Source organism: Poecilia formosa, unplaced genomic scaffold, assembly GCF_000485575.1.
Source record: "Poecilia formosa unplaced genomic scaffold, Poecilia_formosa-5.1.2 Scaffold464, whole genome shotgun sequence".
Taxonomy (NCBI): domain Eukaryota; kingdom Metazoa; phylum Chordata; class Actinopteri; order Cyprinodontiformes; family Poeciliidae; genus Poecilia; species Poecilia formosa.
In genome coordinates, this window is record NW_006800403.1 from 41,837 (window position 1) to 53,818 (window position 11,982).

The 11,982-nt window shown below is 37.8% G+C and overlaps 1 protein-coding gene across 1 annotated transcript in view; it reads right to left on the reverse strand.

Moving 5' to 3' along the window:
- Positions 1 to 558: 558 nt before the first annotated feature.
- The window catches only part of LOC103156105 (E3 ubiquitin-protein ligase Itchy-like), a 54,486-nt gene continuing 43,062 nt past the window's right edge, over positions 559 to 11,982 (reverse strand). Inside the window, exons 14-24 of the mRNA XM_007578028.2 lie at positions 11,257 to 11,329; positions 9,635 to 9,706; positions 9,374 to 9,462; positions 9,025 to 9,184; positions 8,786 to 8,919; positions 6,669 to 6,809; positions 6,473 to 6,593; positions 6,276 to 6,380; positions 5,518 to 5,614; positions 2,096 to 2,168; positions 559 to 1,980 (exon numbers count right to left, since the gene is read on the reverse strand). Of these exons, the coding sequence (XP_007578090.1) occupies positions 1,881 to 1,980; positions 2,096 to 2,168; positions 5,518 to 5,614; positions 6,276 to 6,380; positions 6,473 to 6,593; positions 6,669 to 6,809; positions 8,786 to 8,919; positions 9,025 to 9,184; positions 9,374 to 9,462; positions 9,635 to 9,706; positions 11,257 to 11,329 (1,165 nt within the window). The 3' untranslated portion in view covers positions 559 to 1,880. The remainder of the gene's footprint in view (positions 1,981 to 2,095; positions 2,169 to 5,517; positions 5,615 to 6,275; positions 6,381 to 6,472; positions 6,594 to 6,668; positions 6,810 to 8,785; positions 8,920 to 9,024; positions 9,185 to 9,373; positions 9,463 to 9,634; positions 9,707 to 11,256; positions 11,330 to 11,982) is intronic.

An 11,982-nucleotide genomic window follows, 5' to 3' on the forward strand; every position in this document is an offset into this window, starting at 1 on the left:
TCGTTTACAACGTTCCAGGGTTTCTATTGTGAAAAATTAAAAAAAATGCTTTCAGGAGGTGGCATATTGAGCACAACTTGACCTTTGATCCTCATACATTCATACAGTTCTCTTAACTAAAATTACCAATAAATCTTCCTACTGCAGTTTCTCCTGGACATTTCTGATAAATTTATTTATTCCAATGGAGGAATGAATCAGTCTGATCAGAGAGAATAAGAGTGTTTATTTTACCACATGACCAACTGTTTCTGCTGGCTGGGAGCCTGAAGGGAGAAAGACTAAAAACTGATAATTCATCTTGAATCCAAAGTTCAGAGTTTCCTCTGCTGGTTCAGTGTGTGACTACGCAGTTTAAACAGTCTTCACAACACAAGGTTTCATTTTATTACATAATCGTCCTCAGGAAAGGTTTTTGGTGATTAAAAAAAAAGCCACAACTTTCTGGAGTGCTGGAGTTTCAGCACTCCAGATTTATTGGCACCCAGGACAAAAAATATGTAAAAAGCCTCAAAAGAAATTCAGCTTTCATTGCAGTAAAATATTCTTCAAAAAGAATCTGGAAAATTCATCTTTAATCTTTGTACATGGATTCAGTTTATATCTCTTGTTCAAATATTATTTTACTTTTCGTTTATAAAAATTACCACAATTGGTTTCCTTAAACGTTTTAAAATGCTGTAACACAAGTATTTTTAAATTTACACTTTACTTTTAAATGTAATCTCTAAACACATTTCTCTAAATGTTATTGAAAAAATTATTTTAAAAGCTGCTTCACACATCTTCACTAGGAGTGCCCATTAATGCAGAGTAATGATAAAATATATTATTTTTCACAAGTTCAGACGGAACAAGCTACAAATGACAGGTGTAAAGAGAGGCGGGATTTAAATTTCCTCAGTTATTGCTGACTTTTGAAAACAACCTTTCTATCCCTTCTTTTTTGAGGTCTGTTGTGAAAGATGTCAAAATAAGGCAAGAAAACACTTGTTCATGTTTCAAATGCTACATGTTTAAAAGAGACAACCGGGTTGCAATGAAAATGCCTCATAGGATTAAATTTTATTTGGTTTGATGTAGTATTAGCATTCTTCTGGTCTTCTGTGGATTTTTAAGTAACTGGTTTAATTAAGACTACTTCTGTACATTAAAAGACCAAAAAAAGCTCATTAAAGCTGTTAACGTTAAGATTCTTCCAGAAAACTCTAATCCATATTATTATCCTGTTATTACAGATCACAGTGTGCAGACTCCGACCCTATAAAACTAGGGCCAGTTAAATGGTTTTTATAACATTTGCCACCACCATTAAAAAAAAAATAATGGCGGTTACAACACTGTTCACAATCATTCATCGATTCACAGACTCGAAACATGACATAATCCAGAGAGCACAAAACGAAAGCAAAGAATCCCAAATCTCTGAAGCACCAAGATTGTCTGTTATTGAAGCTTTTGAAAGTCATTAATGTTAACTTAAGAGAGGAAGATTCATTTAAATCATTAGTTCAGACTTTTTAGAAAGCAACTCATTTTGGGGGAACTTAGCCGAGTTGAAAACTTAAAGCCACACCCTCTACGTCTCAGATCATGCCCTTGCGCTCATGAGTTTCTCTCGTTGACATGACGACTGTGTTTGGAAGGCAGCCTTTGGATTTTGGTTTTGAAAGAATACGAAATTCTGCTCCGGCTCATGAAGCCATGAGAGGTTTGCTGTAAGAGGACTTCCCCGATTCAGAATACTGCACATGCTGGCAGCCATCTCACCAGCTGGTGCATGCAGACGAGTGTCGCCTCTTCCAAACACCTGCTGCTTCTGCAGGCTGGCGCTCCCCGATTTAAACATTGATGGGGTTTTCCCACTTCATCTCCCTCTTTCACTCCTGTCCAAATCCTTCCGTCTCCTCAATGGCGAACATCAGCTTCTCCTTGAGTTGTTCATAGCTCTTATAGGGTGGCAAGTCCAATCTGTTGAAGCTACAGCACAAAAATAAACAGTTGAACAAATATTTTCTCAACATCATATAATCACCTGAAGCATCCCAGAAGGAGAACAGTTGTGTGGCTGATGTTGAGTTTTTTTGAGACTCACCATGTGTGACTTCTGGGCAGCCAGTTTTCCTTTCCCACCTTCTCAATGCAGAACTTCTGTGGCCCGTTGCTCCCTGAAAGGAGGGGAACTCGTCACTTTGAATCTTCTTTTTGTCCCAATGTCTTTTTTTTTTTTTTTTTTTTCAATTTAATGGCACATAGGTTTAACCATTTGGTTGAGGAGTGAGTATTTATCATATTGTTATCATTTATCATAATATGATAAATCTCAACAATGTTTACAAAAATATATATACATAAATCCTTATTGTTGTATCGTTAGTTTTACCATTTTCTCCACTGTTTAAAGACGCGTCAATGGAAAACATGATTAAATGCTTTTACTGTGAGCAGTGTGTGCCTGACGTCCTAAAGTGTATTATAAAGGGGTTTTTCAGGAGCAGTATTTGTGTTTGTGGGGCTGCAACAGCTGTGACACAGTCACAAGTAATAAATGATTCTTATCGTCACGTTTGTTGTTACGACAATACCACAAAATATTTTGATAAAAATTTGAGGCCATCCCCAATTTGGTTAATTTAATTATAGCATTAAATCATTAAAGTGTAATTTAATTCAACTGTGAAGACATATTTTAAGACATACATTTGGGCATACAAACATTTAATATTCATTTGAATAATCCTGAGAAACTCAAACAATATAAATAAACAACAAAAACCCAAGTAAATAACCTTTTAAAAATGTCTGTACAATGTAAAAGAAATCCTATCTCTGGTTAGAAATTATGTCACCCAACATTTAATTTAATTCAAAACAGCTAAAATTTCACACAGCTGGATTACATTAGGAGTGCATGATGAGAGCGTTGATGATCAGGGCCTGATCATCAATTCTTGAAGCACCTTGAAAATGACAATATTTATCCTGCTGACCCAAAATGGTAATTTTTTTTTTCACTTTCACTTAAACCTTTAACAACTACAGACCAATCCAGATATGTAAAGCTTTTCATATTTTTTTAAATCTTTTTTGTTTTTATTTCCTAAAAAAAAAAAAAACAATGTGCAAGATGTTCCAAAAAGTGGAATATTTTTTATGTGGGTGTTTCAGCCAAGACTAGGTTGAAAATTAATAACATGGATGCATTATTTTTGGAGCAATGGGAGAGACACTCTTTACAATCGGAATAAATTTTTTTTCTCCACAAAACAACAGTAAAGAAAACCCCAAAATGTGTTTGATTCTTTCAGAAATAAAACTGTAGGATATGGTGAACAAGTAGAGGAAATAGAAAACAATTGTGTGAAATGGCAAAGAGGGGAAAAAAATTAATTATACTGGAAATAAACCATGTACTTTAATATTATTCTTAAAACTAATTATTTTACAGTGCAGTGAAGAAGAACATAAAATATCCAAGCAGGTATTTAACCGTTACAGCTCGGAGTAAAGCAAATAAAAAGGTTTAGAAGAAAAATGTAAAGAATATGACAATCCTGTGTGTTTTAAAGAGAGCCGATTCCAATGAAGGACCAGAACCAGGACAAAGACCAGGAGTAGAGCCAATTTTAACTGGTTCTATAAAAGAACTGGTTTGGCTTTCCATGGCCAGAGATCTTGTTTTGTGCAGAGTCATTATGTCAACATTTCAGGAAACAAGAGACGGGCAGCTCAAGTTATTTCAGAGCCATGGTTTTAGACATGTTAAAACTGACAGACTGTCCCCTTATTCAGATAGAATATATACATGTCCTCAAAAAATTAGCATATTGTGATAAAGTTCATTATTTTCCATAATGTAATGATAAAAATTAAACCGTCATATATTTTAGATTCATTGCACACCAACTGAAATATTTCAGGTCTTTTATTGTTTTAATACTGATGATTTTGGCATACACTCATGAAAACCCAAAATTGCCATCTCAAAAAATTAGCATATCATGAAAAGGTTCTCTGAACGAGCAATTAACTTAATCATCTGAATCAACGAAGTAACTCTAAACACCTGCAAAAGATTCCTGAGGCTTTTAAAAACTCCCAGCCTGGTTCATTACTCAAAACCGCAATCATGGGTAAGACTGCTGACCTGACTGCTGTCCAGAAGGCCATCATTGACACCCTCAAGCAAGAGAGTAAGACACAGAAAGAAATTTCTGAATGAACAGGCTGTTCCCAGAGTACTGTATCAAGGCACCTCAGTGGGAAGGAAAAAGTGTGGCAGAAAACGCTGCACAACGAGAAGAGGTGACCGGACCCTGAGGAAGATTGTGGAGAAGGGCCGATTCCAGACCTTGGGGGACCTGTGGAAGCAGTGGACTGAGTCTGCAGTAGAAACATCCAGAGCCACAGTGCACAGGCGTGTGCAGGAAAAGGGCTACAGGTTCTGGATTCCCCAAGTCAAGCTACTTTTGAACCAGAAACAGCGGCAGAAGCGCCTGACCTGGGCTACAGAGAAGCAGCACTGGACTGTTGCTCAGTGGTCCAAAGTACTTTTTTCGAATGAAAGCAAATTATGCATGTCATTCGGAAATCAAGGTGCCCGAGTCTGGAGGAAGACTGGGGAGAAGGAAATGTCAAAATGCCAGAAGTCCAGTGTCAAGTACCCACAGTCAGTGATGGTCTGGGGTGCCAGGTCAGCTGCTGGTCCACTGCGTTTTATTAAGGGCAGGGTCAAAGCAGCTAGCCATCAGGAGATTTTGGAGCACTTCATGCGTCCATCTGCTGAAAAGCTTTATGGAGATGAAGATGTCATTTTTCAGCACGACCTGGCACCTGCTCACAGTGCCAAAACCACTGGTAAACGGTTTACTGACCATGGTATTACTGTGCTCAATTGGCCTGCCAACTCTCCTGACCTGAACCCCATAGAGAATCTGTGGGATATTGTGAAGAGAAAGTTGAGAGATCCAAGACCCAACACTCTGGATGAGCTTAAGGCCGCTATCGAAGCATCCTGGCCCTCCATAACACCTCAGCAGTGCCACAGGCTGATTGCCTCCATGCCACGCCACATTAAAGCAGTCATTTCTGCAAGAGGATTCCCGACCAAGTATTGAGTGCATAACTGAACATAATTATTTGAAGGTTGACATTTTTGGTATTAAAACACTTTTCTTTTATTGGTCGGATGAAATATGCTAATTTTTTGAGATAGAAATTTTGGGTTTTGATGAGCTGTATGCCAAAATCATCAGTATTAAAACAATAAAAGACCTGAAATATTTCAGTTGGTGTGAAATGAATTTAAAATATATGACAGTTTAATTTTTATCATTACATTATGGAAAATAATTAACTTTAACACAATATGCTAATTTTTTGAGAAGGACCTACATATACACACACACATACATACATATATATACACATATATATATATATACACACATATACATATACATATATATATAAGAAAATCAGTGTTAAGTGAAATATTTTAATGAGAGGATTAATTACCCATAAGGTTGGCGAAACCTCCCACAGGCAGACGACAAGTGCCGGTGACAAACTGCAGCAGCCTCATCCGCTTCTCGTTGTCCATCTCCTTCATCAACTGCAGACAGAAATATCGATATTAAAAGTTCAAGAAAATATCTACAGCAATAGCAAATTAAAACAGATTACCTAAACAAGAGTTTACTGACTAAATTACTCAAATAAGTGATGAAAACAATTTTACTATGGCTGAACTTAATGAAAAACATTTTATAGAAAATCACTGTAAAAATTAACTTGTGATGCTTTAAAGACAAGCAAAAAGTACAACTTTGTCTTATTGATAAGTCGGAACAGTGAATGCATCGTACGTCAGTGATACCAGATCACGATAACAGTCTTCAGTTTGAAAGTAGAGTTGAAAACAAAAAACCTTCAATGTTTGCTATTTTCAGGGTTGATGAGATGAAAGCTAGAGGAAGCAGAAACATGTACATGAAGTTGTATGTGAAGTATCACTTTTTTTTCCTCACATTTTCACATCTAATTTAAACTTTTATCCATCATAAAACATCCACCACTGCCGCCCCCTCCAAGCCATCCTGATTCTCTTTCATAGCTGGAAAAAACGATTTTAAGGAGAAGTGCGTTTTTCCGACAGTTTGTCACAAAACTCCAGGACCGCGAACCACACTAGCATCAATTTTGTTTTAACTGTCTCCGTTTTAAATTAGCAAAACCATTTAGTGAAAACCGATATCCAGCCGTTTCCCACTGACCTGCCAGAACCAGACGATCTGTTTGCTGGTCCGAGTGTAGTGTCTGTAGATGGTGTTGTTCTGCCAGTCCCCCAGATCCAGTTCCTGCATGCCACACAGCATGACCTGTGCAAGGATAAGAACTCATCCTAAAGCCTGCGCCTCGTTGTGTTTTCTGAATCACTCATTATGTAAACAAGTTTGTGCTTCAGCTTCACCTCGAGCTCTTTAGCATCAAAATACTGCAGGTACTGCTGAGGGAGGACCTCATTGAAGCCCTCAAAGAATGCTTGCGTCTGTTCTTCCACTCCTCTGGACAGCCGCCACTCTGCTACCAACCTGCAGGGGGCAGCAGAAAGATAAACACAATGCAACTCAACACACAGAGCCAAACAGATGAAAAGAAGAACCCACTTGATGTACTCCTCCTTGTTTTCCTCGGTAACTTGGATGTCTCCCCCGCCTTCTTTAAGCTCATGGGTGGATATTTCTCCAAGCATTTCCTTATCAACTGAAAAGAACATTTCCAACCCACACTCCTCGATGTCATTGTCCCTGAAATGAGACAAAACAAACGTGTTTGGTCACAGTGGTATCACTGCTAGCTTTTCCACTCCACTGCTATCAGATGCTTTACAATGTGACAAACCAGATAAGTTTCTAAGACAAATTTTCGAAACAAGGGAATTTGGTTGTGTAGACCAGGGGTGTCCAAACTTTTTGCAAAGGGGGCCAGATTTGGTGTGTTAAAAATGTAGGGCAGCCGACCTTGGCGGACGTTCTTTACATAGAACAGCAATATATTTAAACAAATTTCAGCAAGCCATTCTGTGTTTTAAATTTGCTTTTTTATTTTAATTTCAGCGATCTTAAGCATGTCTTTTGGTTCATTTGAAACATGAATATAATATGCAATTGAATATTCACTTAACTTCACTTTTTTAACACTAACTTTTTTCTAACGGTTAAACAGAAGTAATTGTACTCTTGTGTGCAAATTACATTTGAAACATAAAAAAATATCTCACCATGGCAGTTCAATATTTACAGAATTTTTAAATAAAACAACAGAAATATGAGCAAGTAATAGTCATATCAACAAGTGCAGGGCTCATTTGAAATATGACATATTGGTAAATGTTGATTAGATTTTTAATTAAAAGTTTATTATTCTGGAATGAAAAATGAAAACTTGTCTGAATTTATGACTTATTTTGATCTTAAAAAACAAAATTTATTCAGAGACTTATTGTAAATGACTTGTCTGCATTAATGTGATACTGAGATCTGGACTGCAGCACATAGGACAGGTCTGGCTCAAAGGCAGTGGTACTGATGCGCAAGATGTCTCGTAAGTGAGAATCCGTTATTTAAGTTCACAACTGAGAATGTCTTCTCACACAAATACGTCGAGAAGGGTTGCAACCCGTCCCGTATTTGACTGTTAAATGTGGCGTAATGTATTGAACCGAAACGGTACGCGATTTGTTCCATATTCTACAAATGTGTATATGTAATAATAAAGAAGTGGTCCCCGGGTAGATTATATAGTAGGCTGCCCCAGTCATTGTTTCACTCATGGTGTTACGATATTGCGCCCAACTGCATTCTGGGTAACACAGACCAACCCCGACGCGCTGCCGCAGCAGTCCCACTCCCCCGACCCCCATGAGACTAGGACGACGCGTCCCTTATTTTGATTTCCGACAGGTGGCAACCCTAACGTCGACCCAAACAAGCTTAGCATTTTCTTACCAAACCAAATCTCTCGAAACCTGTGCTTATCCAGCTGTCGGTAAAAGTTCGCGAGAGAAAGCTGCTGGTGCCGACCGCGGCTCTTGCGTCACACTGCAGCTCAGTGAGCTCCAGCTGCAAATGGTCTGAGTCACACGGGCTGCTACCCTCTAGAGGGTAAATGAGGAACAGCATTTAGTATGTAAGATACGCCCTATGCAGGTAACAGTACTGCTACCCAATGTATTAATTCTACGTGCGGGCCAGACGTTATTGATTTGATGACAGAGGCTGCGGGCCGAATGAAATTTGACCACGGGCCGCATTTGGTCCCCGGGCCGGACTTTGGACATGTCTGGTGTAGACTAAGATGGTGCATTAAGGCCGTTGTAGATACAGAAAAAAGTAGTACATTTCTGCCACAAAAGACGACTTTTTAGATCTCAGAAATTTTTGAGTTTGAAAAGCTGAAAATTTGCTAGAAAAAAAAAAACAAATCAAAGTTTGACATCAATCACAGAAAATTTCTGGAGAAAAGTGGAAATTTCCAAGTTTAAAAAGTCAAAGATTTCCAACTTCTTTTAGGAGAGTCTCATGTTATTATTGAATGATTCAATCAAAAACCATTTCTGAGTTCAAACAAAAATTATTTCATATCTTAGCTGCTTTTCCAATACAACCACAAATATATCTGACTTTAAGTTGAATAAAACAGACATTTAGACAACTTAAAGTGCTGACTTGTATTTAATTTGTTTTATTAATCTTAAGAGCTAAAATGATATGATCACACTCACTTAATCCACATGAGGGAGTTATAAAACTCAGGATCTATTGACTCCAGATCGTTGAGTGTCAAAGGTTTGTTGAGCATCCGTTTGTAAAATGGCAGAGAGAAACCAGTGTCGATGAACTTGCCGTGGAAAAGAGCCTGAGGGATAAAAACAATTGAATATTAATCCTTTTTTTTTCAACAGACCTCTACAACTATTCCTAAAGTTTTTTTTAATGCAATGATGAAAAAAAAAAAACTAACCATTGCAATGAATCGTCCAATGAACCTGAAATACTTGAGGTGGTCGGGGTTGATGTCTGAAGCAGGGTTGATTTGGAGACCATAGTTATCTTTACCAGCGTATTCAAACAGGCAATACATGGGGTTCAAAACCTCATGAGACAACAAGAAGAACCACTCCCTACAGGAAAGGACAGAGAGGGACAAGTCCAACAAGGACTTTTGTTAAGACACAGTCCAATCACTGGAGAAAATCAGAGAGATGAAACAAAAAGTCAAACTTATGAGCTTCTTAAAGCTTCTGAGATGACAACATGGAGTTAGCGAGAAAGGTGTGGCAAGAATTAAGTTCTCAGTCTCCTTAACTTACCTGGCAACGCCTCCGTAGTCAAGGCCTTCCTCTCCTGGGAAGATGATCCAAAGCCTCCTTCTCAAATCCTGAGGGTTAATGCTCATTATCTAAAATAGACAAAAAATAAATAACTACAATTCACAATGGCTTGTTCAATTATCTTTTTTTTTAAATGACTGAAAATTAAATGACTGGTAATTAAAGGTTATTTCAGCAGAACAGCAGCTCTGTTTAATTCCACTTGAACAGTTTGTCTGATTGAATTCATTGCAAACATACCTGCTGGAAAGAATCCTCAAAGAGGTTTTTCCTCGTTACTGTGATTTTAACATGTTGAGGCAAAGACAGTTGCTGGAAAAAAATAAAAAAAGAAGATTTTTCTAATTCTGAAAAAGTATGATCTACAAATGTAGATCTTATTTACAGATCATTGTTTTAATAACTTCAGACTAGGGTGTAGTGATACAATAATGTCATGATACGATACACGATATTCTGCTCACGATACGATCACGATATTCTTCGATTGATGCGCTTCAATACACTTATGATTTTCTGAAAGATTTTAGAGGGACAGAGTGATTTTGTTGACGTTTTGTGTTCCATAGACTTGGAACACAACAGTTTTTAGTTGGATTTAATTAACTGAAAACCGGTTTAAAGGATTAACTACACAATACCTGGCTCTGATTGGGGAAGGGGGGTAAAATAGTCTTTAGGACTATGGAAAAAAGGCTTTTCTACCTTAGCTCCCGGAGTTAGCCGTGGCTGTAAGCTGTTTACTACTAGCTGCTGGGGGAGTGGCTCTGCCTCCCCCCGTAGTGATCGACTCCTTGCAGCTGAGCAGCACCGCCATTCCCCTGCTTGGATCTCTGAGTAGATGTCTCCAAAACTGCCAGGATCTAATCATTCTCCCAGTCTCTGATACTCTTTGTCAGTTACTAATAAGAATGATTGATCAGCCATCGTCATCATGGCAATCCTCACTGCGCCGCAGACTCCGGCTGCGGATTTCCCCTCTTCGTCTTCTAGCTCAAAACACAGCGCCGCTACCATCTGCACATTCATTCTTCAGGTAGTCCTTTATATACAGAACAGAAACCACTAAGCTAAAAACAAATTACGAAGTGGATGCCACCGATCGGTCCAATATCCAAACTTTGCATTAATTTCACAATCTCACCGCTTTTGCTGCTACTCCGTTTGCGCTGCTACTCTGTTTCCGCGGAAACGGAAGATTTTGTTTCTTAGCAACAAGATACAGCCCATCGTTATTTGTTAAAGATTTAAGATTTCTAAAAACAAAGGAATCTAATGTTGCATTTCATTTTTACGTTTGGAAGCTCATTCCCTTTCACATAACCGGAAAAGCCAGTTTTTAACATTTCTCTGACATTCGGAAAAACATGGTTTACTTATTTTAGCATAACTCCCCTTTTACTTGGTCTATTAACATAATTTGAAAACTGGTGTATAGTTTAAAATGTGCTCTTAAAGCACAAGTTGAAAGTGAGACTGGCAGAGGCGAAGACTAGCTGCTACGCCATCACAAATCAGAGAGGTAAAAAAGACGCATACAAGTCTATGGACCCCTTATGATTTAATGGATCAATACTCGCGGATGAAAAATTGAAACCTTCCGAGGGGGAAAAATATCTATGCATATTGTAGAATTGATTTAATTATACAGCCCTACTTCAGACTGCATCTTATTTATAGATTACACATCCATATTAGTGGGATGAAATCTACTCACCCCAATCTCAACACTGCAGCAACTTAATGACAAAGTTGCTGATAATATTACCCTCATCATTTGGTAATATTCCACACAGAAGTACTTCCCAGTGTGTTTACAGTAAATACCAGTAAAGAAAACATGGTATCAGTCTGACTCTTACCTGGCACCAGAATTTGAAATACTGAACTTTGGCTTTGAAGTCTCGAACATAAGTGATCCGTGGTCCATTTTCACTATGGACAATAATAATAATAATAATAATATATCACATGTCAGTGTGTATTAAACAAAAATAGTTCTATCAGAATAACTGAGTGGTGTGCAAGTGCTTGCTGTTGACACCGCAGAATAATAGAGATTCTTATTTAAAACTGTTTAGAGCAGGAGTCATTAGGTAGGGGCAACCTGCTCAGGTTTCTGGGTCAGGATGTTAGCAGTTCATGTCAGCTCGTTTAATCATTCTGTGGTTTTACCAAACCTGTTTGGCCACAACATGAAACACACAACAGTCATAAATACACCTGCTTCTAGCTCATGAATGTCAATGTAAGAGAAAACAAAAAGAAAAAGACAGGAGTAGAGATGGGCAATTATACAGTTTATAGTTATCACTTTAAATAAACATAAAATAGAAGTAATTGTGATCCATTTTGTGCTGCGTAGTGACAAAACTCAATGTTTCTGGTGACCTGCAAAATTCAATAACCTATAAATTCCTTGTTAATTTTTTTAGTTTGTTTTTATCAGAGCAAATTTGTGTGGATTTGAATGACAATTACTATTGGTTTTAGCCGTCAACACAACGTGCCAAATCTTAAATGTCAACCTTTTTTCAGCATTATTTTTTTTCTGCTGCACTAAATTAATAACTAAATAAAACCTGGAG